The following is a 26,508-nucleotide window of genomic DNA, read 5'->3' on the forward strand; positions in this document are numbered from 1 at the left end:
GCGATTGAACTTTGCCAGTGCGAGTTGTTTGAAGTGGCTTAAAAGCAAGAAAGCAGAAGGTTTATCTATCGATTATAGCCTTTAATCTCCAGTTAACTCGGATAATCCTGCTGGCTTCCTCAATCTCTTGGCTCACCCACGCACAAATAAATATTTGGTAAAACGCGAACGAAGCGAGGAAAGCATGAAATTGCCTGTAAATATCTTTCACCCATTGCAAAAGTTGTTTTGGCATTTTTCGAACATGCTTGTTCGTTGTTTTCCTTTTTCTTTTTTTACTTTTTTATACTTGTTTACATTTTTTACAGCCCGCCAAGTTGGTGGGCAAACTGGTTTTCGATTTGCAAATATGTGGGCATGGTCATTATTAAATTGTGCGATAAACGGCAAATCGAACAGGGAACGCATTATACAGACTGTGGGAACTATACTCATAGGATCTGCAAGGGTTTTCCCTTTTATTTTGGCACTTTTCAATTAGAATCAAGCAAACAACTCTAAAATACTTTTGTATTTTGAATTTTTCTTTTCTTTTTAAACTGCACTTTTTCTTTGCTTTCACAACGAAGGATTTATTTTCTCTGATTTATTCACGAAAAAGCTTAACAATTGAAAAAAAAAATGGAATATAGGGATTCCTTTGGGATCCAAATCCTTTCACCAGCCACCTGCGTAGGCGTTCGCCGAGGCCTTGGCGTAGGCACTACTCCCACCGCCTCCTCCTCCTCCTCCTCCGCAGGAGTGGCAGCCATTGCCTCCTCCTCCTCCGCCGTAACTCCAACTATTGGCACTGCTGCTGGCGTACGAGCCACTGCCACCTCCTCCTCCTCCTCCTCCGCCGCCGCCCCACTGGGAAGGTCCGCCGCCACCGCCTCCTCCGTGGAAGCCCTGGCCGCCACCGCCTCCTCCGTGGTAGCCACTGCCACCTCCGCCTCCTTGGTAGCCACCACCGCCGCCTCCGTGGAAACCTCCACCACCTCCTCCGCTGCTGTACACTGGCTTGAGCACGTAGACATCAATGGTGCTGCCTCCACCTCCACCGGGGTAGCCACCGCCTCCTCCTCCTCCGTGGTATCCTCCCCCGCCGCCGCCATGGAACCCTCCGCCGCCATTGTAGCCGCCTCCTCCTCCGTGGTATCCACCGCCTCCTCCGTTGTAGCCACCACCACCACCGTTGTAGCCCCCACCACCTCCGTTGTAGCCACCACCTCCTCCGTGATAACCACCGCCTCCTCCGCCTCCGCCTCCCCAGCCACCGCCGAATCCTCCGCCGCCTCCAAGTCCTCCGCCAAAGAGCAGCTTCTTCTTGAGGCCGAGCAGCGAGGGCGTGGTGAAGTCCACGCAGCTGGCCAGGATTAGCAGCCACAGGGCGAAGAGCTGCCAGTGACGCATGTTAGTTAATTTGTAGCTGTCGCGGTTGCTGTTCCGGTTCCGGTTGTCGATGCTCCTCCAATCCGTTCTCTGCGAAGCTAAGCCCGGTGGTCAACTAGTCATCGGTCTGGGGAGTGCATCCCTCTTTATATTTGACATCCATTGTTTGCCGTCGCATCGTTGTCGTCATCGCTGGGAGCCATCGAATTCTCTCAGGCGATCAAGTTCGACAAGATCGGGGGAGTTCGACTTACACAACGATATTGTTTGCCCGCCGGCCCTAAACATTAATTACTCAATGGGTCACTGGATGTTCTAAATCGGGGACTCACCAATGCTCTGACTATTTATACTTAAATTTACCCTATGAACCCCGTTCTCCCGACCCCAAATATTCTATTTAAGCCGATGTAATTTCTGTATTCACCATACACTTTAAGGAGTCTACCGTATGTCCAGAATATTTTTATTAAACAGGAACACATTTAAATTGCGGCTATAGCAAAGCTAATGCTACTGTTCAACAATTTAAAAGTATTTTGGAAAGCCGAATAATTAGGTTTGTAAATACAAAACAAAGTATTAAGTATACGTATTACGTATACGTACCTTTTTACCTTATCAAATGGATATGTTTTTTCCCACAACTCTATGAAAAAATGTAAAATCAATGTGCATTGAACCAGAAACAGTAAGCCAAGATGATACAAATTTCAGGTATGCCGCAAAATCAGGCAGAGTATTACCAATTATATGCATGACATCTGCTGGAAAATCCCTCTTACTCATCTGCAATATGGGAGAGAATCAGAGATTGCAATCCACCGGGGAGAGGCGAATCCAGCATCGCTAACCGGGTTTTAAATTAGAATCAAGGGTGAACTGAGCATTAACTTAGACCAACTAATGGCCAGAAAAAATAGTTCAGCAAACGTTTTTGTACTCTTGTGTTTGGTCTCAAGTTCAGTTCCACTCAAAGAAAGAGTACTCCGCATTCGTTGGGGGAGTCGATTATTTTATTCCGAAACTAATCAGTATGTGAGAAGCAATTGGCAAGCTGAGCTGCATAAGTTTATTTTGTAAAAGCACAAAAATCCCCGCCTTTTAAGCAGTTGCCTCCAGGAAGCCCCAGTGGAAAGCGGATTCTTTTCCAACTGACTGGAAGTCCCAAATTTCCTCGGCTTTCAATCGTGGGCATCCGGTTCACAGTACAATTTATAGTTCTTGGTACCCCCAGTAAAATACGGTGTGTTTTAAGCTTCAGTTTATAAGTATTTAGTTAAATGAGACAGGAGTCGTTTGAGGCTAGATTAATACAATTAATATTCAGGAAAGAAATTCCGTGGAAAGCTGCTTAGGTCTTGATGGCGATTCGGGTTTATATAGCCGCTCGATCGATCAAAGAACTAGTCAAGTCATGTCAAGTCAGTCCGCAGCATACAAAAGCCAATAATCTTTATATTAAGCAACAAGATAACTTGATAACGTTTAACCGAGAGGGGTTCATTAATTAGGTGGGTGCCATTTGTCATTTGTAATAATATGCCGCGGTTTTTAATTCCAAAAAGTTTGTAAAACAATGCACTAATCTGTATCTACCTTTTTAAGCTTTAAAGTCGGTACAACCAAGTTTAAAATTATATTAGAGGTCGACCTTGATAACGCCTCAATGCCATCGACTTTCTCCTTCAATAAAAAATGAGGGAGAGGGCAACAAACATTAAAGCAAATGGTGCCAAACACTTTAATTGAAGGGCTACCACGTGCATATAGAATTAAACTACCGCAACGATCAAGAGTTCTCTTAACTGAATAATCGTATGCATAAACTGGATAGCTAGGGAAGGCACAATCAAAAAAGAGCACCCTTTCATGAGTTAAATAGGTCGTACAAGTATTTTGCGTATTTTGGCAAGAATACTCGTTCGGAGACTCAGATTGGCATAAATGCCAATTGATTTGCTATTTGCTTAAGTCGAAATACTTGCATGTTTTATTGGCTTGTTATACCTTTGCAGAGGGTATTGTAATTTCAGTAAGAAGTTTGCAACGCAGTGAAGGAGACACCTCCGACCCCATAAAGTATATATATTCCTGATCAGCATCACCATCTGAATCGAAATATGTACGTCTGTACGTCTGTCTGTCTGTCCGTCTTCAAACTAGTATCTCAGTTTTAAAGCTATCTTGCTGAAACTTTCCCAAAAGTTGTGTAGTTATTGCAGAGCGAACCGGATCGGGCGACTATATCGGATAGCTCTCTTGTACGGGAGTGATTGGTCTCGTTAACTGTGGTCATAAGGTGCTCAAAACAGTGTTTGGTTCCGCTGGAAGTAACTTTTTGGCCCTATTACAACCAAAAAACCACTAAAAATATAGTGTTTTCTACCGGAATTGTCAACGGATCTTTCCCAAATCAGTTTTTATGAACTAACTAAAGGATCAGTTAAATAACAATTAATTTTGCATTCGGTGGCATGAATTGCTGGGCTTTTCTAGTTTACAAAACTATACTTTGTTTGGCTGTAAGTTGTTTCTTGCCCAAATAACAGACAAATTACCAACGGAAAATGTTTTTTTTTGCCCAAAACTACAAAAAATGGCTTTAAAAAAACCCAGTTTTTTTTGGAATATCTGAGAAAGTACTCTCCCAAATGTGGAGTGGCATACATCGTTGAATTCGTAATAAAATTCTGAATCCGATGGTATAAGCACCCAAAAAAGTTGAAATTTTGCCATTTTTCGCAAAAAATGATGATGTTACCCCTTATGAAAATGGCGAAAATTGGCCAAAAATCATTTTTTTTGAATCGTCCAAAAAGTGATTGGGCTCGTTAACTGTGGTCATAAGGTGCTCAAAACAGTGTTTGGTTCCGCTGTAAGTCACTTTTTGGCCTTATTACAACCAAAAAACCCCTCAAAATATAGTGTTTTCTACCGGAATTGTCAACGGATCTTTCCCAAATCAGTTTTTATGAACTAACTAAAGGATCAGTTAAATAACAATTAATTTTGCATTCGGTGGCATGAATTGCTGGGCTTTTCTAGTTTCCAAAACTATACTTTGTTTGGCTGTAAGTTTTTTCTTGGCCAAATAACAGACAAATTACCAATGGAAAAAGTTTCTTTTTTTGTCCAAAACTACAAAAAAAATGGCTAAAAAAACCCAGTTTTTTTTGAATATCTGAGAAAGTACTTTCCCAAATGTGGAGTGGCGTACATCGTTGAATTCGTAATAAAATTCTGATTCCGATGGTATAAGCACCCAAAGAAGTTGAAATTTTGCCATTTTTCGCAAAAAATGACGATGTTACCCCTTATGAAAAAAGCGAAATTTGGGTATAGTGTAAAATGTATCAATCGGATAACTCTATCATATAGCTGCCATAGGGAAGATCAAAAAATATATATATAAATAATTGAAATAAAATTATGACGTCGTTGTTTTTAATCCCACGAGCATGATTTTCAAAATATTGAGTTTTATAATAACCCTTGAATCAAGAAAAAAAATTAATTAAAATCCATTTCATTAAAATCCTGCCATAGGAAAGAAAAAAATGAGAAAAATCTATATAGAAATAACGGAAATAAAATTTTAACATCGTTGTTTTCTACTCATTGTTTTTAGGAATATAGAGTTTTCTAACGACTCTTGAATTACGAATTAAATTTAATTAAAATCGGACAACTATATTATATAGCTGTCATATGAAAATTAGTCGAAAATATGGAAAATTTATACTAATATCGTCATAGCTTTCGATGTTATTCAGCTTTATGCATTTGATGAGCATTCATCAAATATAACTGCAAGGGTATATAAGCTTCGGCTTCCCAAAGCTAGCTTCCTTTCTTGTTAAATATATTAAATATTTCTCTTTCAGGAATTATCGATCAACGGGAGCAGCTGGAAACCGAAGGGCATGGCAAAGTTTCGGGCCAGATTCTTCGAGGAGGAGGTCGGCGATACAATATACTATAATCAGATACAAAAAACTATAATAAGATTATTAACATAAGAAACGAACTTATTATTTATTAAGAAATCGAAATTTTAAAGATAATAAAAACTAACTAATGAAATTATTGACTGTTTTAATGTGGTAGGCGGGTGGGGAATCAAAATGGTAAATTTTAAAAACGAATAAGAAATGTTGCATATCTTAGGGGGCTTCCAAATTTGAATTTCGGATTTTAACCTGGAAAAATAAAAAAATAAATAAAATAAAACTATCGAAATTGTAGCATACTTTTGGGGGCTCGTAGACAAAACGTGGTGTTGCTCCTGTTTATTTTTTATAGCATACTTTTGCGGGCAATTTAAAAATATTAAAAAAAGAGTAACCACCTACTATTGCATTCTGTTCGCCTGGTACTTCAAAATGAGGTTTGGTTGAATATGTTGGTATTGGCGGAACGAATTCGAAGGGACAAATTGTAGCATACTTATGGGGGCTAGTAGACAAAACGTGGTGTTGCTCTTGTTTATTTTTTATAGCATACTTTCACGGGCAATTTGAAAATATTAAAAAAAAAGAGTAACCACCTACTATTGCATTCTGTTCGCCTGGTACTTCAAAATGAGGTTTGGTTGAATATGTTGGTATTGGCGGAACGAATTCGAAGGGACAAAGTTGCTCACTGACAGAAGCTGTCTGCTATAATTAGGGGGCTGCATTTTCAGCCAAAATCAATACCAAATAATTGCTTACTGACAGAAGCTGTCTGCTACAATTAGGGGGCTGCATTTTCAGCCAAAACCAATACCAAATAATTGCTTACTGACAGAAGCTGTCTGCTACAATTAGGGGGCTGCATTTTCAGCCCAAATCAATACCAAATAATTGCTTACTGACAGAAGCTGTCTGCTACAATTAGGGGGCTGCATTTTCAGCCAAAATCAATACCAAATAATTGCTTACTGACAGAAGCTGTCTGCTACAATTAGGGGGCTGCATTTTCAGCCAAAATCAATACCAAATAATTGCTTACTGACAGAAGCTGTCTGCTACAATTAGGGGGCTGCATTTTCAGCCAAAATCAATACCAAATAATTGCTTACTGACAGAAGCTGTCTGCTACAATTAGGGGGCTGCATTTTCAGCCAAAATCAATACCAAATAATTGCTTACTGACAGAAGCTGTCTGCTACAATTAGGGGGCTGCATTTTCAGCCAAAATCAATACCAAATAATTGCTTACTGACAGAAGCTGTCTGCTACAATTAGGGGGCTGCCTGGTATTTCAAATTCCCCACCCGCCTACCACATTAAAACAGTCAATAATTTCATTAGTTAGTTTTTATTATATTCAATAATTCAGACATAATATAATAATAGCTAAGTTTCCTACTATATGTTTATCTTAACTTATAGTATAGTTTTTATTATTATAAGTAAGCTCCTTATGTGACTATTACATCTTATTATTATTTTATATTATGATTAAACATTATGCTTTTAGGTTTGTACAATTCAAATAAATTTTCTTATCATAAAACTAATATTTGCTCCTCGCTCTGCTCGTCCAGTAATAATCGTCGGCGAATAAGTTCCTGCTCTGCTGTGGATCTGGCCCAAACTTGGTTTTACATATGTGCCAGGGAGGCAGGGAAAAGTTGCTCACTGACAGAAGCTCTTTGCTACTAATTGCTTACTGACAGAAGATTTCTGCTACTGATATAAGATCGCTGCTATACAATTGTTTACTGACAGAAGATCTCTGCTACTGATTGCTTACTGACGGAAGATCGCTGTTATAAAAAAAAATCGATATCCACCTGCTAGGCGTTTCTGTTCGCCTGGTATCTGGTTTTCAGAATCGACCAATTTGGTTGTCCGAAACATCCAATTTGGCTGAAAAATCTTGTTGGCTTATGTTATCTACATTGGTTTGTGTACAAATAAGTAAGTAAACATACGTTCATGTAAAATTTTATTTTATTGTTTTCCAAGGAATTTTCATTCGATACATAGTTTCATGCTTAATTTAGTAACAGTTCTGTGCGGCAAAGTAACATTAACAATAGAACAATTCGAATAGCATCCTAGGTGTGTACAGTATTTACAAGAGAGAACATGGATTGCCTCTACGGCTTTGTGGGATTCTAGGCCCAGCCTCCAGCGGGTTGCCAGCCGCCACCGCCACCTCCTCCTCCAGAGGACCAGCCGCCCCCGCCGCCGCCGCCTCCATGGCCACCACCTCCACCTCCAGAGCTTAGCTTAATGATCTTGATAACCTTGGTGCCGCCGCCGCCGCCTCCTCCTCCGCCTGAAGACCAACCGCCGCCTCCTCCGCCACCTCCTGAGGACCAGCCCCCTCCACCGCCACCATGTCCTCCTCCACCGCCGCCGGATCCCAGACTAATGATTTTGATAAGCTTTACATCGCCGCCGCCGCCACCGCCGCCTCCTCCTCCACCAGAGGACCAGCCGCCTCCTCCTCCGCCTCCAGAAGACCACCCGCCGCCGCTACCTCCTCCTCCTCCAGAGGACCAGCCTCCTCCACCGCCTCCGCCGCCGCCCTCCGTAATCACTTTAATGATCTGTACATCTCCTCCACCGCCTCCTCCTCCATGGCCACCACCTCCTCCTCCTCCAGAAGACCAGCCTCCTCCGCCTCCTCCTCCGGAGGACCAACCTCCTCCTCCTCCTCCTCCTCCGCCAGGCTTTGGCTTGGCTGTCACACTGGCCGCTCCAATGAGCAAGAGACACACAAAGGCCTGAAAAAAAAAAAAAAAACACCATTTAGAAACACTTAAAAAAAAATCACGCTGCGCATGCGCATTTCTTTTAAATAGCAGGATGGTTTAGTAGTTATCCTGGCTAACAAGGACCCGTACTTTCATCGTTTGGAACGATCCGCTGGGGTTAACTAGTGGGTTAAGTGCGAGTCCGCAACTGACATGACCACCTATGGCAGCCAGAGCTTTTATACAAAACCACAGGCAACTTACCATTAACCGGAAAAGCTTGGCTCTCCAGAAAGCAAAAGGAAAAACCATTTTCCTCGCTCGCAGTGCGGTCGGCAGATGTTGGAGGTGCTGCAAGCCACTGAAAAATAAGGGAAAACGTGTATATTATTTTTAATAGTAAATAAATTGTAAAACAAAACTATTACTAAAGTAATTTCTTTCGAATTATATATATATTTAGAAAATGTAGTTGTTCTGTAGAAAAAAGTTATTTATTGATATATGAAATAAATTTGAGATAGTTAAAACATTTTTCTTCTCTGTCTCTGGGGTGAGCCACCACATTGGCGCAATGTGGGCCAAATGCTGCCGCATCATCGTCGTGAAGTCGGCGCCATTAGTCAGGGGCAGGATTCAGGGAATGGGCCTCACTTTTGGGTTGTTGGGATGGGGTGGCAATAGGCAAAAAGGCAGCCGGCGAAAGCTGCAGACAAGTCATAACTGCGACTGCATTCGATTGTCGCATCTGCAACAGTTTGCAGCCGGCCAAAGATTTGTTTGTATAGCAAATGCGCATCTCCCGGCAGACAAGTTACTGCTGCACCTTTCCCATTGCATAATTCGCAGCAACAGCAGCAGCAGCAACTGCAGCAACTGCAGCAGTAGCGCCAACAACAGCCGCATCAGGCCAACTTGCAACTTGTGGTGTTGTACAATTGATGCCATTATTTGATATGCATCTGGGGAATATCGCTGGCAATATGGCCCAAAACGATGACAAAGCCCGGCCGAGGCGATCAAACTGCCCAGCCGATTCATCATTTCGGGCGTGACGACTGCGCATTAGTTGCAGCCGCAAATCGCAGAAAACCAGAAAATCACCGCAGCCAAAAAATATTCAAAAATATGGCTCAAAGTTTGGAAAAAAATTTAGCAAAACACAATTTAACACGGTGGGATTGAGATGCAAATCAGGGAAGGGAAAACTCCGCATGGTACTTGTGCAAGTCAATGCAGGGAAACACATATCGTTGCTATGTGGCCAAATACAACTGCTTCGCAGTAAAAAAATAATTAAAAAAGTATCCAGACATCATCCTTATTCAAAAGCATTAAAAAAGTTAGGTCGTTGTTTTAAATGGGAAAGCAGGGACATTAAACTAACTAAGTAGGAAATAATTCAGAAGTTGCCCAAGCCAACGCTGTAAAATTAGGAGAGTCTTTTCAGCAATGGTGCGAAATGTTAATTTCGAAACCACCAGCATAAAATAAAGTTATACAGCCACTTTGATCCTTGACATTATCGATGAAACTTGCGGAAACATTTTCAATTATTTTTAATGGTCATAAAGAGCCTTTGAGAACTTTTTATAGATGTGACATTTAAACTAGAAAGAAAGTTAGCGTCGGCGAGCCGAAGCTTATATACCTTGCAGTCATCAAATTTGTGGAACAAAATACATAAAGACTAAACAACATAGAAGCTATGACAATTTTAATGCACCTGCAGATAGCATTATAATTTCAGACAAAAAAAAAAATATTCATAAAAATCGGACAACTATAGCCGACATAAAAGAAAGCGAAAAGTATATATAAAATCATATTTTTTTGCAAAATGGCCAAATTTAAAAAATTTTAGGTGTGAATGCCATCGGATTCAGAATTTTATTACGAATCCAACGATGTATGCCATTCCACATTTGGGAGAGTACTTTCTCAGATATTCAAAAAAAAAAAAAAAATGGGTTTTTTTGGAGCCATTTTTGTATTTCTATTTGTAATTGGTAATTTGTCTGTTATTTGGGCAAGAAACAACTTACAGACAAACAAAGTATAGTTTTGGAAACTAGAAGAGCCCAGCTATGTATGCCACTGAATTCACAATTAATTGTTATTTAACTGATCCTTTAGTTAGTTGATAAAAACCAATTTGGAAATGATCAGTTGACAATTTTGGTAGAAAATCCTATCTTTTTAGTGGTTTTTTGGTTGTAATAGGGCCAAAAAAGTGACTTACAGCGGAAGCAAACACGGTTTTGAGCACCTTATGACCACAGTTAACGAGCCCAATCACTTTTTGGACGATTAAAAAAAAAATGATTTTTGGCCAATTTTTGCAATTTTCATAAGGGGTAACATCGTCATTTTTTGCGAAAAATGGCAAAATTCCAACTTTTTTGGGTGTTTATACCATCGGAATCAGAATGTTATTACGAATTCAACGATGTATGCCACTCCACATTTGGGAGAGTACTTTTTCAGATATTCCAAAAAAACTGGGTTTTCTGAGCATTTTATATAGTTAAGTTCACATAGTATTTCGATTCGGATGGTGATGCTGATCAAGAGTATATATACTTTATGGGGTCTGAGGTGTCTCATTCACTGCGTTGCAAACTTCTGACTGAAATTATAATACCTGCGAGGGTATAAAAAAGTTATCAAAATTGTGAAATAAAAAAAAACAAATCAATTTAAATAAACTGATCCCCGCTTATTTGACATACTAAATATAAAGCAATACAGTGATTTATCTTTGGCTTTTTGACATGAAGAGGAGTTACATTTTTGGTTTTGCCACAACCTGTTAAACACAATTTGCAAAACGAAACTCCCCTTTTGCCGCATAAAAGCCCAGAAAATGGGGGCGTTTTTCGAGCCATTATCGGGGGCGTGGCCACACTTCACTAATTGCAGATGGTTCCTGAACGAAAGTGCAATTTCAGCGGCATAATAAATCCCGCATCAGCACGCCTTACACAATATGTACGTATATGTGTATAGTATTTATATATACAAATATAAGTTGGTGGAAGGGGCAGCTGACAGTTGGAATAGGGGAAAAGGCGGCTAAAACAAAGTAAACAAACTGGCGTCAATTGCAACGACCCAGACGCGAGTTTGCAGCGCAAGATGTAAGATGCAAGTTGCAAGTTGCTGCTGTCCCGCCAGTCGCTGCTCAAAATCGCAAGTGGCGAGTTGCAAGCTGCCAGCCAAAGATGCAACATGCATCCCGAAAGCGGTTCGAAGGTGAGAAAAAAGGGGCGGACTTAAAGCCCAGATCGTTGGATAGCATTGGATAGATATCAAACTTCAAAGTAGCAGACAACAGACGTTTAAGATCGGATCAATCAATGGATCGTCAATGGAATGAGGAAGTCATAGGTAAAATGCTTCTTATGAAGCTCACTACTTATAAACATAAAGTAACTATAAAATAAATAATAAAATAAATTTCTTTACCTGTTAATAGCATATTATTTAGTTTCCATTGTAACAGCCAGCCGATGCGCCTCGAGCAACCAGCAACATGCAACATGCAACGAGGAAGCGCAGCAACCTCGACCTATGGCAGATCACCAGTTGCGGTTTCAGTTGAATTTGGGCCTGTTTCCCAGCCGCCGACCTCCGCCGAGCCACCAGTTTTGTAGTGTAGTGGAGCAGCGGGTCAACGGGTCCGCGGGCTTTCCTCCTCTGGATAACAACAATGCTGCGCGGAGTGCTGGGGAAAAACGTGTTTGCTGCCGCCTCTATGAGTGATACTTTTACCTTATGATACTTTTGGTGTTTGGTATTTGATGTGCGGTGTGTATCCGTCCACTCCGCCCGCCCATTGTTCCCCACATTTCGGCATGTAATTTTCGTATCGAAGCTGGCTTTTTAGGCAGCCAGACAAAGCAAAGCGAGGCTGTTCGGCGGGCAACCTTCCCGTGGCTTCCGGATTGTTGCGTCACCGGTTTTCCTGCTTCGATGGGCCGATTCGCCGGCCAAGTAAATCACCAAATCGAACGCCGCACATCCTGCCCAGTACTTACGAAACGAACCACCAATCGCATCTTCGTCTTCGTCCATCCTTTTTTTTTCAGATCGGATCCTTGCCCCAAAAACGGGTGACTTTGTCGTACACTTTTCGGTTTATTCGATAATTATGTATAGGTTTCGTTATCGTTAGTAATTAGGTAATTTAATTAAGTTTAAAGTGATGCTCTCTGTTTACATTGCATGGGTTTCGTCATCAGTTGTCCTAAATTGTATAATTAATTTGTAATCTCTTCTCTCTCGTTTCGTTAAGAATTCAATTGGATAATTATTGCAAACGTTACACGAGTATATATACCACATAAATATATATATATATATATACGAGTATGCATATATATAGAGTTGTACGTACAAGTAACGCTTATGATGCTTAGACGTAGGCATATGTATGTTACGATATTATAGCTATGAGTATCCAGCCCAGAATTGAACTATTTATAGAGCCAAAAAAAAAAAAAAAAAAAAAACACTTTAGAACAGCACTCAAAAAAAAGTGTTAGGGGTAGGATAGGTTTTTAAGAGTAATTAGAGATAATTTTCTATGCGAAGACTAGACTGATTGATCGCTTTATACAGACCACGACTCTCTCGACTAGACATGCGGTGACTAGATGCTCGATCGCTGATCGTTAATGGTTAATGGGTATTCGTAAATCGTGATGGTTGAACAGACAAGTCCAAGGGGTTCTCGATGCCCTTCTTAGCGCCCTTCGTTAGCAACACCTTTCAGGTACTTGGAAAACATCCTCGTGGCTGGGCAGACCCCTAGGAACCCTTTAGTGCGGGATGGGTAGTGTAGTCGTCGATCGAAGGTCAAAGGTCAAAGGTTAGCCAGGGGAGCTGGAGCTGCGGACCCCAGGGAACACGGCACGTCACTCGCTCAAGCCGGGCGAGATCATGCCGTCTATGGGCTCCAGCTATTGCTCCATGATGATCGTGTCCTCGGACTTGACGTTGCCGGAGTTGATGGCCTCCATGGCCTTGCTGAGCAGCGTGGCGTCCTTCAGGCTGACCACCTGCACCAGCTGGGGCTCCTGGCCAGGGCCGCCCTGGATCATCATCTGGTGCATTCCGGGCGACATCGTGATGGTCTCCAGCTGGTCGCCGTTCTCCACCTTCGGGGAAGAGAAAGAGGAGCGATATTAGTAAACGAGTCGATGGAGAAGGGTTTTTAGCTGTGGTTCTGGGATCACCAATCATCATCAATCTTCAGTCTCTGTCTGGCAAAGAAACAAAAAGAAAGCATACAAATTATAAGAAAGAACATATTAGGGTGTAAGGTACATACTTACAATCAAAAATCAGGGCTAAATAAAGTAAATAAAGAACAAACATAAAGTATAATCGTGATATTCAAATTCATTTGCTGGCTTTATTCAGGATTTCTGCATACACAATACCCTAGCAGATAGTTTAAGGTCAATATAAAATAAAATCACAACAACAAAAGATTTATTCAATAAAGTTTGTTGGCATCTGCTCATTTGCACTTTGCACTTACATATGTAGCGCGTTCAAACATAAAATTTGGTCTATGCACAAAATAAAACATATAAACACAATAATAATGGTAATAGCAATAATGATGTCGATAAAACACAATAGCAATAATAATAGTACATAATGGTAATCGTAATAGTTATACGTCAACATAAAATTAATTTTGCACGCACTTGGACGGGGAGTATGTCGAATCGATTCGAATCGAATCGAATACCCCCTGTATATATAGCACATATGTTTCCCGACCAAAGCTGAAGAGCTCCAATGGCAAACTCATTCCCCCGATCGATCTCTCACGCATTCTCAATGCGAGTTGACTACATCCAGGGACTCTTGGGTGGTGGGTGGTCAATAAGGTGGGTTCAAGTGGAGCTAAAACCCGTCTAACATATAGGCTATCATATATATATTCTATATATTCTGGCTGACTGACTGGCTGTCTGATCCCTGTTGCTTTACTACTTACTGGCTAGAACTATCCCGATTCTACTACAACTTAGATTGGTTATATTTGGTTTGTGTTGCGCTCTAAGCAAGATTATGTGCACGTGTCTACAAGTACTCCACTACTTAACTACTAACAAGTGGCTATAACTAAAAATGTTTCAATGTTTTGTAGCTCTGTTAACTAGGAACAACTTAGTTTTTGATTTAGTTTCGATTTGGTTTTTGGTTTCAATTATCAACAAATTATTTGGTGTTCTCCTCCCTCCTCTAAGTTCTAAATTCAATTCGTACAGTTGGTAGCTGTGGTTTTCCCCTTGGCTCTACCAATTCATCTTCTATCTTTCTCCTTTTTTTTTTTTGCATTTACAATGTGTGTGTGTGTGTGTGTTTGTATGTGTGTGTGTCTAAGCCTAAATGGCAAGTGCGTTCGTGCGATTCCCTTTAAGGTTCTCATACAAATAGATTGGTTTTGTGCTAAGCCGCATTTGACTAGATTCGAGATGGGCTGGATTTGGGAGGCGGAGGGCGAGGACGAGGACCTGGAACTCTATCTATCCCTACTCCATGTGCTCCAGCTTGATGGCCGGCAGTTGCAGCTGCACGCTGGTCAAGCTGGCACTGTCCACGCAGCGAATGGAGGAGGCGGAGGCGGAGGCAGAGTTTTCGGAGTGGCCGGCGGAGGAGCAGCTGGTCTCGCTGGCCTTCAGATGGGACCTCCTTTTCAGGGAGGCCCCTCCGCCGTGCTTCCTCCGCTTCTGAGCCATCGCGACTCCTCCTGCTCCCCCATCTCCTTTTCCTCCAACTCCAACTCCACCTCCTCCTCCGCCTCCACCTCCTCCTAATCCGCTCTTTCTGGTGGATCTCGTGCTGGCCACCGGCGGCAAGCTGGGCGTGGCCAGCACTATGGGCAGGGGCATCTTAATGCTATTATTGTTATTCGCCAGGGCGCTGTTATTGTTGTTGTTGTTGTTATGGTTGAGTTGCCCGAAAGCAGGAGAGCCTGCGGCTGTTCCACTGGTGGTGGTCGCTGCAGCCAGGAAGTACCGCCCCCCCCGGAGCCACCTGCTGCTGACCCACACCGACTGCCCCACTGCGACGGCCCAGAAGCGCCGACCCCGCCGAGATCAGCGAGTAGCACTGAACGCCACTCCCACCGCCACCGGCGTTTCCTGCCAAGGAGGAGGAGCCGGCGGAGGAGGAGCCGGCGGTGCGGTGATTCGCACTCGTATCTACCTGCATGGGCGCCAGGCACATCGTTCCGTCGCTGTTCGTCTGGATCTGCTGCACGTTGGCCATCACGGACTGGTACATGGAGACGGGCACCGAGATCACGTTGCTCACCGAAACAGGATAGCCTGGAGGAAAGCAGAGATATTTGTTTAAGGCTCACTTTCCAGTTGCAGGATAGATAGATAGTTACCTTGGCCATCCTCGGTGGTGATGTAGATTTGGCCATCCTGCGTTTCGGTGAGATCCACGGTCATGTTCTCATGGCCATTGACGTCGGTAAGGCTCTGGACCGTTTGTATGGTGGCACCGCCCTCGCCTTGGTGGAGCTGTCCAAAAAAGAACGATATGTTATAGAACCGATTGGTATGCTATAGAAGAGGATCCAAGGAACACTCACCGTGGCAACTCCTTGGACCTGGGCAGTCGTTCCATCCGGCAGTGTGATGATGGGGTTGTTGGGGTCCACCTGGATCAGCGACACGGTGCCATCGGCGTTCTGCGAGAGCACCGTTTGCGTGGTGTACTGCAGGTGAGGGAAACAAACTGGGATTAGTATCCAAACCACACTCGAGGGGACAAACTGTGTGTCTAAGCAAGGTCAAGCATGCTAATTCGGTTACAAAAAAACTACAAAAATGCAAAAAAGCAAGCAGTACTGAAAGCAATATGTTAGGTGCATTTGTTTGGGCGCTTTGGGTTTTCTTTTTTTTTGTGGAATGGCAGAGAGTCGTATTTACATGTGGGAAGAAGAGTGCGATAGTTCGGTTTGAGGTGGATGCAAATAATGATGGGAACAACCAATAAGTCGATTAAAACCTGTTAAAAGCTGCAAAAGAGTGGCAAACAAACAAAACAAAAATTCATATCAAGTCGGGTTAAAAATCATAAGGGTCGTCGGAAGCAACAACATCGAGGATTTAGGAACAAGTAACACGAACAACAACAACGCAAGATTGAGCCAAACGAAAATCGGTAAACGAAAAAATTGGGATACGGTGTCGGGACTTGTTGGCTATGCACGTGGGTTGTTGTATTATTTAGTAGTTAATAATATTAATATAATTCTATTATGATTCCCCCAATTTGCTCTCAGTGATGTTCGGAATGCTAAGCTCCTGACTTTGTTTGCAGATTATAATCAATGATTATTCCCCTCTGTGATCCCCTCTCCCATTCCCGCTATTAATGACCTATCGATCCAATCAATAAACTAGTTCTTCGAGGAGTGGTAGCTCAACAAGTCCCAACCCGAATCCCGGCTCGGTTAGCGGGGCACAACGTCAACTGATCAACTGGTCAACTCGTAGGACAACTCATCCGGATTAGTACGAACATCAACGTCGCTGAGCGTAATGGGCTCGATGCAGACTTGGGCGTTGGCGATCTGCTGGGCAGTGACCGTCTGGCTGGCGCCCTGCTGCGCGTGCGAGTGCGCCTGCGAGTGGGCCTGCGCCTGCGCCTGAGCCTGAGCTTGGGCCTGAGCCTGGGCCTGGGCCTGAGCTTGAGCCTGGGCCTGTGCCTGGGCGGCACTTACGGCGGCGGCTGTCGTGGGCACTGCGGTGGCCGTCGCCGTGCCGCTGGCGGTGGTCAGCTGGATCGTCTGCGGCTGCCCGCCGGCCACCGGCTGGATGTGCACGGTGCTCGGCAAGTGGGTCGCCTGGTGGTGCTGCTGGTGGTTCTGCTGCTGCTGCTGCTGTTGCTGCTGCTGGTGCTGCTGCTGGGCGGTTGGCGCCTGGCAGATCTCGATCTTCGTGGAGGCGGGCAGCGTGGCCGTGGTGGTCACATGCTGGTTGTTGGTGCTCTGGATGATCGTCGGGGCCGGCGTGTTGCTCTGCGCCGTGTGGGTGGTGATCACAGTTCCGGCACTGTTGATCTTCACCACGTTCACCTGCTGCGGTTGCTGCGATTGTTGCGAGTTTCGGGGTGTATTGGATTGGATTGGTTGATGGATTAGTGCGATGGTATATGCTATATGCTATATGGTATATGGTATATGTATGCCTTGCCCAGAGCCAGATGCGGATTAGTAATTGGTAATGGGTGCGACCCTTTTCCGTACAGAAAGTTCTTTGGGGAAAGTTCAAAGGTCGGCAGTTCGACTCTTTGGAAAGAAGGTACTCAAGCAAAGAAAATAAGGCAGCGCACCCTTTTTCAAGGGCACACCACAATTCAGACCTCAAGTTTTTGAAGCTTCCCCCACGAGTACCGTACCCAACCCGAACCCAGTGGGAATCCCCGGAAGAAGTGGCTCACTCACATTGCTGTTGCCCGTTGGCGGCGTCATGGTGGTGACCGTGTGGATGGTCGGTGGATTCGAGAGCTCCATGTCCTCGTCCTCGTCGCCCGACTGCGAAATCAGGGCGTTGACCTTGTCCTCGTCGTCGGCGAAGGTGGGCAGCAGGTCCTCCCGTCCGTGGTACTTGTAGCAGTTGATCACGATCTTGCGCAGCGCGTGCGTCCAGCTGATCTGCAATGCGGAAACGATTGGAGAGGTTAGTACGGTCCAATTGAGGTCGCGGGGCAGCTGTTGTCGTTGGAACACCCACCCCACCCACCTTCTGCTTGTCGTCCTCGGAGCGCGCGTCCATCCGCACGTTCGCCCAGGGCAGCTCCTTGGGCCACCAGGGCGGCCGCGTCGACTCCCTGCCCCAACCCGGCTTGCCCCGCCCCGTCGAGTACTTCAGCATCAGCGGGATGAAGGCGCGCAGCTGCGCCTGGGTCATCTTCTCCACCGGCGTGGGTATCCCATCGATCACCAGGCCCGGGAGCTCGAACAGCGAGGGGTCGTCTTGGGGCGGCGGTGGCGCCTGCTGGGCCAGCGCGTTGTCCAGCTCGTCCATCACGATGTTCTTCAGGTTGCGCAGCACGTCCTCCAGCGGCTTCGCCCCGAAGACCTTGTAGCTGGTGTTCGGCTTGCCCGGCGTGGCCACCAGGACCACCGCCTGCTTGCCCACCCGTCCGGTGAACTCGTAGATGATGCCCCTCAGCTTGCGCAGCAGGCGGTTCTGTTGCCGCTTCCTCACCGACGGATTCGTCTCGAAGCAGTGCGGTCGCTTGCGCTTCTTGGAACTCGCAATGGCGGCCGCTGCTGCCACGCCCACTGGTCCGGCGGCGGCCAACTGGTGGGCGACGTCGTCGTTGACGGGCATGGAGCCCAGGTCTCCCTCGTACAGGCTGCCATCGCTGCTGATGAGATCCTCGTCCTCGTCGTCGGAGCCCAGGCTCTGGATGTCCTCCTCGAGCACCTCGAATTTGTAGGTGGTGCCGTTGCTCTGGGAACTGTTGCCGGCACTCTGCAGCTGGCCGCCACCGCCTCCTCCGCCGCCGCCGCCGCTCGTCGTGATGGTGGTCACATTCAGGCCGTTGCCCGAGCCGCCACCGCCGCCGGCAGCAGTTCCCCCTGCGCCGTTGCCTCCGTTCGAGGAGCTGCTGCCCGAGGAGGTGGTCGTCACCACCACATTGCCAGCCGAACTCCGCTGGCTGCCCGCCGGCGCCACGACCAATCGATAGCTTGTGGTGGCCAGTTTGGCGGTGAGGGGGGGCTCCTCCTCCCTGATCCCTGCTCCTGGTCCTCGCCGCTCCGCTCCGCTCCTCTCCTCAGACCTTCTTCACTGGACTCCCGAAGGCCTTATTCGCATGCGCAGTGTGATAAGAGCTGTTTGGAAAAACACAGAGAGCCATGTTTAAAATAAATACATTTCCAGGTCTTTGATAGCGAATCAAATTCACGAGCGGCAACAACAGGGAAAGGGCTAGCGAACAGAAGCTACCCAGTACTCGGACATACTATAAAACATTCGAAAGCAACGAAGAAAATGAGTTAATTAATTATACTAATGCCACCCTAATCTACGCAATCAAGCTGGTGTGATTAGCAGAATAGCCACTCCAAGTTCTTAGTTGCGTTTCGTTCACAGATGGTGGGTGATGTAAGCATTTGCATTCGTGAAATATTATGACACGTAGGAGAATACTTATAATGCATTCACCCCTGGCTAAAACTTGTTTACTTTTCTTAAAGGGTTGATTACGCTGCCCAGTTTACCCCAATGTGATGAGGTATAGAGGGTACGTCGGCGGCGACAACAGAACTTGGATCGCTTTTTCTGCTGATAAGCGTCAAGTGAATCAGGTCAAAAGCGCGCATGCGCAACACCACAAACGACGACAATAATAGAACAACAAAAGCGAACAATTCTGGGTTTTATAACAGAGCCCCGGCAACAATGTGTACACATGAGTATACCATATACACCATACTATATACTATATACACCAAGGTACATATGCACAACTGTTTGTAATTCGAGCGATCCACACTCGCAGATTAGCGCCGTCGACGCTCAAGTCGCATTTTTTTCGTAGGGCCCCAATGGATCGGATCGTATCGTATCGTATCGTATCGGTTTGGTTTGGTTAGGTTGGGGGCCGATAAACGGCGAGAACTTGGGTACATACGTGTACTATATGTAAATAAATATGGGGGTAAGGTGAGCAGAAGGCGCCTATGTGGCACAGGTAGTTCGAAAAAACAGAAAAAAGAAGAGAACAGACGAAGACTGACCCTGACAACCCGAAAGATACAGGATGGCATTCAAAAATATTCTCTGTTTTGTCCGTTTGTATTATTTAAGGCACTATCTTCTTTGGCTCACTATCTGTATAATTTCCACGCAATGAAAACCCTACAACTTTTTCGTTAGTTACAAAACCAAAATATTTTAGAACAAAAGTCTCCCTCGCTTTCGTATTCTTATCGTTTCAGTCATGTGCATGTGCATTCTTCGTTCTCCAGTGCGCAGAATCCCCAAGCTTTTTCAGCTCCAGCACAGATTTGCAATCTCGCCTCTCTTTCTGCCCCAAATATACCCGTCTCTTTCGCGTTCTTGGGGGCCGTTGCACGTGCGCACTGCCATAGAGCTTACAATTTGGGTACTTTGTTTTTCCCCTAACTAAGCAATATTTTTAGGTGCAATATATTTATTAACTGTTTAATTTTTTTTTTTTTTGGTTTTTGCTTGCCTCAGGGATTTTTAAACGACGTGTAGAGGGGGGTTCGGTTTGGGTAACTTTGTTATCTTTTATTTTTGAATACTTTTTGGATTCTCGTTGGTAATTTGTTTGAGCAAGTTTAAAACTTTTGGCACACACTATTCTTCTCACAGAAAATAAAAAAAGGAATTTTTTAATCGAGATTAGGGCTCCCGAACGAACCACTCGGCACCGCTTTTAGTGGCTCTCTGTGCTCAAGTTCTATTTGCGTTTGCTCAGAAACTCGCAATCCAACGACGGCAACGCGGCGGCAAAAAGAGAGAGCCATAGCGAGTGCGAAAGAGAGGGCGTTAGCGGGCACGAAAGAGAGGGCACGACAAACCACCCCATGGAGTGATTGCGACAAAGCAGCGACGTCGACGCAGTGAAAAATCAATACTGCGCCCATGCGTCGAAATCGCCGTCTGAGATGGCTATATATAAAGTCTGAACATCTCGCTTTGACTATAGCTTCCACAAAAAATCGATCTTCTCCCCCGCTTATAGAAACGATGGCTTAATGGGCCAAAGAAATGCCCTTTTTGGACTGGCACACAGAGCTGTCCAGCCTGTTAAAGTAAAATATGTATCCTTTGCAGCTCCCCCACTTTTGGCTAGAGGAGCACAGCTATATGGGTTAACAACACCCCATCGGGAAATCAAGAGCAGAGATTCAGGGACTGGAAAAAGCCACCCCCGAAAACCGAGAAACTTTCACCACCAGCGACAAATACACACGCAAACTCGCCCAGCTCGAAAGTGAACCCATGATAACACGGCCTTATCCTGGTTTTTTTTTGTATTTCTTTTAAACCACCACGCATGCACTGCTCGCACAACCCAACCACCCCCAATGTTTCACAGTTCAAAAGGCACAGCACCACCAGCCCACCCTCTTTTAGGGGTTGTAAGCCCGTTTCACTTGCGCGTGCCAAACATCCGTCGACAGTGGAGGCCCTGGAAAAAGGTGAACTCGTTTCTTGAACCGACTTGAAATCAGGCAAACAGATGACGCGATGGGATGGATATGGGCATGGATGGGATTGCACAGAGCAACCTGATTTTGTCCATCCCTCACGACACCTAACTGGAAGCTGGGCTAACTGGCCGTTTTATTTTTGGCAGGGGGATCTTTTGTGTGATTCGGAAGAGCATAAAAACGGAGTGCAACGTTTCAACTGAACGGAAAAAAATTACTAAGAATCTAGTCGTCTGACTTAAATATATTTGTTTTTATATCTCAACAGCTTAAATTTCATATTGGTTATCATTTGTCGATATTAACTAGTATTTTTAAATCATACAGGATTTTCTTTTCTGTGGGGTTGCGTGCGCAGCGCTTTTCCCTTTCTTAAAAAAACTGCGTCAAGGGCTCTGAGAAAAATGCTATAAGCAACGAGCTTTTAATCCGATGTCAAGGCAACTAGAGGACCAATTAAATTCAGTAACTATGACACTTTTAATTAGGCATTCGGTAAATCCCAATGCGTGGAGTGTACGTGAACACTCAAAGCTTGAAAAGGTACCATTTTTTCAATTCAAATAGAAGCTTCCTGATGATACTACAGAACTGAGCGCTTGCGCATTCGGCTCCTTTCTTATTTCTCTGCACTAAAATATACGTATGTATGACTTATTTTTGAATTTAAATCATATTCCACCGTTTTTTTTTTTTTATGTTTTAAATAAGGGAAGGCAGACTGCGCGCTTGCGCATTGGCTATAACTGCAGCTTCAATTATTTTCTTCTGCCTAAACTATTCGCCTTGTATCTCGCTAGCCTACCGATCTATTTTTATTTATTTGTTTTGAGAGAGCATTTGAAGGCGATTAGAGGAAAACATCTTTTGTTTTTCGTTACGTTTTTGCGACTACACAACTCTCACTGCAGCAAACTCCCACTGCGTCAGCGCACACACACCCACACAGGCGCATTGCTCCCCCACACTCAGAACAGAAATCGGAATCAGTGCGGTTAACACAGTGGGCGTGAGGCCCCTAATTGTGTGTTATCAGTCTTTCATAATACTATTACGTATATTAAAAGTATGTCATACAAAAACTATATTTTTCAGAAATAAATTACTATTAACTTGGACTTGCATTGCATATGGCTATTTTTATAATTTATGTTAGATGCCATTCGGTATTCAAATAGGAAATTAACCAAATTGGACCTTTTTATTTAGTTTAGCAAATAATTTAAGAAGATAATCCGTCTGAGACAAATCGACCCCACAGTGCGCATCTTCCCTTCCTTTCTAGCTCACCCTCTCGCCAATATATACAATCGATAGCTATTTCTATCTCTTCGCTCAATTGAGAACGGTTCTCTCTCATTCTCTCTGTCTATCTTTCTCTTGTTTTTTTTTGTACTTGACGTTGTCTACAAAGGCAATGATAACAGCGAAAAGCGAAAGAAAGACGAGGAAAAATAAGTTACGCATGCGGCGGTTCGTTTCTCGCAGCAGTGGCGACGGCGCATCAACCACCCCCAACCACCCACCGCCCACAGCCAAATGCTTACACCCACATACATGAGAACTTGGATTGACTGTGGCGCCAGAGAAAAAAACATATGCAAGATCATTTAATTTGCAATGACCATAAATTATCAAATAAATAATAATAATTATAAATTGAAAAATTATTCAACGAAATAATAGAAACATTTAGCTAGATTACCATTTTTTGAATTATAAAAGTTCTATTTAAGCCGCCTCAGCTGTAAACACAAACACAGGCTAGCCACGTTGTCTTTTCCCAATTGGAACTGTACTTTTCAAGTCACCCCCAAAAAAGCGTACCAACAGAGTGGTGTCCTCGAACATTGGACCTGATAAATCTCAACGAAGGCTGCTGCGAGCTAGCCATCTCTCTCTGTTTTTGGTGTGTATCACACAATTTTCCATCTTTGGGGGGTGGTTTGGGTGGATTTTGCAACCCCTACGGCCACAGAATCGCACACGGACACACGCACACAGATACAGACAGCTTTAAATTCGAATTGGAAATGCGTGCGCTATGGGTGATTCCAATTGGAATTGATAAGTGTTACGCATACGCCATGTATTGCAGTTGCACATGCACCACCCCCTTTCGCCGCACAAATGCTCCCTCCCCACTTTGTGTTTTCCTTTTTTTCTTTTGGTTTAGCTGGGGCGCATGTTTTAATTACGGACACTCGCAGTTGGATTTTCATTTAAGGCGCCGCTGTAACGGTAACACACAGAAGCACAGCCCCAAACACACACATACACGATTATCTAATACAAACAAACAACAGGCAGGCAAGAACCGTTAGTTTACCTCTCTGAAACTTTTGCGCACTCACAAATACCACTTAAAACCCTCGAAACATCTATGTAATGCATAAGTAAACCATATGCACTGTCGCAGTGGAAAATCGAACAATTTTCCAACCCCCCCCACACACACACTTATGTACGCACCTGTGTGCTGTTGTTTTTGTTGTTGTTTTTCCAGCTCCTTTGTGATAACACACACATATACCTACACCCAGGCACACATACACACACGACAAACGCGCGTAAAAAAAAAGGCGCACGCACACGAACGCGCCGTCGCTTTTGTGTATTGGTGTGTTTGCCCCTGCGCCGAAAATTTTGTGTGGCGTTTATTTATTATCACACTGCACATGCGAATATTCCGTGCATTTTACATTTGCGCACTGTCGTTTCGTCGTCGTCGCTCCGAAACTTCCCGCTCGCGAGGTACCGCCGTTTTCCTGTGTCCGTTACCCCGTTTTTGGCCGCTTGTCGCAGCGCTTTTCCTCGATTTTCACGCAATTCTCGCGTTTTAATTTTCCCGAGGAATTTTCGTATATTATATCGTGACAAGCAATCGATATGAGGACTCGTGACTTATCGAGCAGTCGATAGGGCGTGCAATTAATATCGCTATTCGATAGAAACTCACTAATACCACGGTGAACAGCGAGCGGTCACACTTAGCGGAAACGAAAAACCGATATTCAAACTACATGACCACTCATTTTTTTCTCCCCTTTTTTTATGTTAATCAGAATTAGTTTTAATTAAATAATGCTATTCAAAATTGGAAAAAAAAGAGTTAATAAGATTTTAAAACAGAAGACCTTAAAGAGTTTCAATATGCCAATATATACATACAGGAAATAGTATTAACGTTAGAACACGTTTTCTTAGTGTTTTTCTATGCTTATATTACTATTTAATATATTTCTACTGATCAAATACTACAACTACAAATCCAAGGACAATTTTAAGCAGCGGTTTATCGGAGTGTTTAGTGTGATAGCTATTTAAAGAAGACAGGGCTGCAATTTTGAGCGCCACAAATTCAAATTTAAATTTGCATTTTCTCAGAATACACAAGTTTTAAAATTAACCTGTTACTCTTATTTTTTTTTTAACTTAGATGAGTAATATGCATAAATATGAATTTATAAAAAAGAATAATGACTATTCTAAATCATAAATAATAATTGACGCATTTTAAAACACAGATGTCAGCCAGTCATTAAAATGTTTTTACATACATTTTGGCAAGGATTTTAATTTTAACAAGAAACACTTTCAGGATAAAAACTAAAAAAAAAAATAAAAGAATGGAAACACTGAAACGGTACTTTATCCGGCCCGTTGCGTTATCCGTTTCATCCCGAATATTCAAGGATATATATATCTCAGTCAGTTGAGCTGCAATTACACGTAAGCCCTTCACAAGGCAGCTAGCAATATTTAAACAGAAGTCAGCTAGGCACGCCAAATGAAAAACTGACATACAATTATCTTCACTTATATAAAAAGGATTAGGATATAACATCCTGGAACTACCGCTTGGTTGCGACGACCGGAGGCGACTAGCTCTGACCGCCGAATCCGCTGGGTATTTAAGCCCGACCGCAGCACCCTGACTACATTTGTTATGTTATGATGTCGTTAGAATGTTTCGATAAGCAGCTCGTCGTCACTCGAACACAGATTGCCCCCGCATGCAACTCGAAGAATCTTATAAAAAGAAACCACTGGCTGTTATCGTGCTAGCCTGTGCGGGTCTCCGGGATTTTTCTCGAGTTCTGGTTCTGGTTTAGGGTCTTATCGGCGAAACCACCGGAACTTCCCTCCACCCAAAAAGTATTTTTGATTTTGCATAACCGAGTGGCAGTGATCTTGAATTTCTTAAGAAATTATTCCTCTTGACAACTTGATAAAAGTCGAAATGGGTCAAACTTATGTTATGACTTTGCTGTTAGTGGATTCCAAAGTGCTTACACGTGGCACTATACGCTCCTTAAAACATTTTGAATTGAAACAAGTAATGCTTGCAAGAAGCAGTAATAGTTATACTTGACTACTGTACTTCCAGACACTATATAGTTCTATTTTACATAGAACTAAAACTAATCTGAGAGATTATGTAGTTAAATGAGCCATTTAGTATTTAGTTATTTAATAATTGGTGCCAGTTTGAATTCGATTGATATCTGAAAAGCAGCACGATTGGCACTACGCATTGTTTTGATGTCTGTTTAACCATTATATCACCTGCAGTGTCTTAAGCACTTACTTTATTATTGCCTGTCACTCACTCTACACCTCTATGTTCAAGGACCTTGGATGCACAGCACCCCCTAGCCGCCGCCTGCTTACTGCTCACCACACAAGGTCACGCGTTTTATGTACTATACGTACAATACACGATGGCCAACCAGCTTAAACTTTCCATACAGAAAAAGTTTGGCTGGTTGTGCAGTTGGGTATTTAACCTATTAAGGATTAGCGTATTGTTTTGCAGAGACGCCGGCCGGTGGGCAAAACAAAGGGCAGCACAGTTTCAAAACGAAACTCCGGTCTCCGGTTTATTGGGGGCCTGTGTTGTTTGGTTAATCGGTTTCGGACTTGTGTTTTGGCTCCTCGGTCCTCGTGGCGCGTTGCAAGTTGCTGGAATTCCCGTGTGCCACTGGCAGCCAACTGTCGGCGACGTTTGCCGCCAATCGACCCACCAGCCAGTCATCCACGTCCACAGCCACAGCCACAGCCACATCCACATCTACAAGCACACACACCCACCCACTGACCCACCGCAAGGAGTAAAAGCCCGTGCCAAAAGGAAAACACTACAGCTGTAGTACTGGTAGTACTGTAGTACTACGACCCACACCGACACACGCTCGTGTTATGG

The 26,508-nt window shown here is 43.9% G+C and overlaps 4 protein-coding genes across 5 annotated transcripts; all 4 read right to left on the reverse strand.

Moving 5' to 3' along the window:
• Window positions 1–657: 657 nt before the first annotated feature.
• Window positions 658–1,392, reverse strand: LOC108092809 (glycine-rich cell wall structural protein 2-like). The gene is made up of 2 exons (XM_043207402.1): window positions 1,188–1,392; window positions 658–1,124 (listed from the first exon to the last, which is right to left on the reverse strand). The coding sequence occupies exons 1-2, from the start codon at window positions 1,390–1,392 to the stop codon at window positions 658–660; spliced, it is 672 nt and encodes a 223-aa protein (XP_043063337.1).
• A 5,994-nt stretch (window positions 1,393–7,386) lies between these two features.
• On the reverse strand, window positions 7,387–12,094 carry LOC108092919 (loricrin). 2 transcript variants are annotated; one of them, XM_043207377.1, is made up of 3 exons: window positions 11,534–12,094; window positions 8,330–8,426; window positions 7,387–8,095 (listed from the first exon to the last, which is right to left on the reverse strand). In XM_043207377.1, exons 2-3 carry the CDS (start codon window positions 8,375–8,377, stop codon window positions 7,481–7,483), a joined length of 663 nt encoding a protein of 220 aa, XP_043063312.1. In that variant the 5' UTR covers window positions 8,378–8,426; window positions 11,534–12,094; the 3' UTR covers window positions 7,387–7,480. The 2 variants fall into 2 exon arrangements, with proteins under 2 accessions (XP_043063312.1, XP_043063313.1); XM_043207378.1 differs by lacking the exons at window positions 8,330–8,426; window positions 11,534–12,094 and adding an exon at window positions 8,204–8,221.
• Window positions 12,095–12,185: 91 nt separating this feature from the next.
• On the reverse strand, window positions 12,186–13,347 carry LOC108092920 (DNA-binding protein Ewg-like). The gene has a single exon (XM_017192779.2). The coding sequence runs from the start codon at window positions 13,192–13,194 to the stop codon at window positions 13,030–13,032; it is 165 nt and encodes a 54-aa protein (XP_017048268.1). The 5' UTR covers window positions 13,195–13,347; the 3' UTR covers window positions 12,186–13,029.
• Window positions 13,348–13,453: 106 nt separating this feature from the next.
• Window positions 13,454–20,208, reverse strand: LOC108092810 (DNA-binding protein Ewg-like). The gene is given in 8 exon segments (XM_043207403.1): window positions 13,454–15,114; window positions 15,116–15,417; window positions 15,483–15,618; window positions 15,690–15,815; window positions 16,626–17,192; window positions 17,550–17,759; window positions 17,848–18,898; window positions 20,162–20,208. Coding segments are annotated over 8 exon segments (2,934 nt in total). The 3' UTR covers window positions 13,454–14,619.
• Window positions 20,209–26,508: the final 6,300 nt, after the last annotated feature.

The sequence above is a fragment of the Drosophila ficusphila genome, unplaced genomic scaffold (assembly GCF_018152265.1).
Source record: "Drosophila ficusphila isolate 14025-0441.05 unplaced genomic scaffold, ASM1815226v1 contig_198, whole genome shotgun sequence".
Lineage (NCBI taxonomy): Eukaryota > Metazoa > Arthropoda > Insecta > Diptera > Drosophilidae > Drosophila > Drosophila ficusphila.

Excerpts from the sequence above, each read along its gene's own strand:
- LOC108092809 (XM_043207402.1), bottom strand. The coding sequence starts at position 1,392 with ATGCGTCACTGGCAGCTCTTCGCCCTGTGGCTGCTAATCCTGGCCAGC. Across the intron at positions 1,125-1,187 it reads TGGTGGCTACAACGGAGGTG|GAGGCGGCTACAATGGCGGC; the intron begins GTGGGGGCTACA and ends ACCACGGAGGAG.
- LOC108092919 (XM_043207377.1), bottom strand. The coding sequence starts at position 8,377 with ATGGTTTTTCCTTTTGCTTTCTGGAGAGCCAAGCTTTTCCGGTTAATG. Across the intron at positions 8,096-8,329 it reads CCAAGCTTTTCCGGTTAATG|GCCTTTGTGTGTCTCTTGCT; the intron begins GTAAGTTGCCTG and ends TTTTTTTTTCAG.
- LOC108092920 (XM_017192779.2), bottom strand. The coding sequence starts at position 13,194 with ATGTCGCCCGGAATGCACCAGATGATGATCCAGGGCGGCCCTGGCCAG.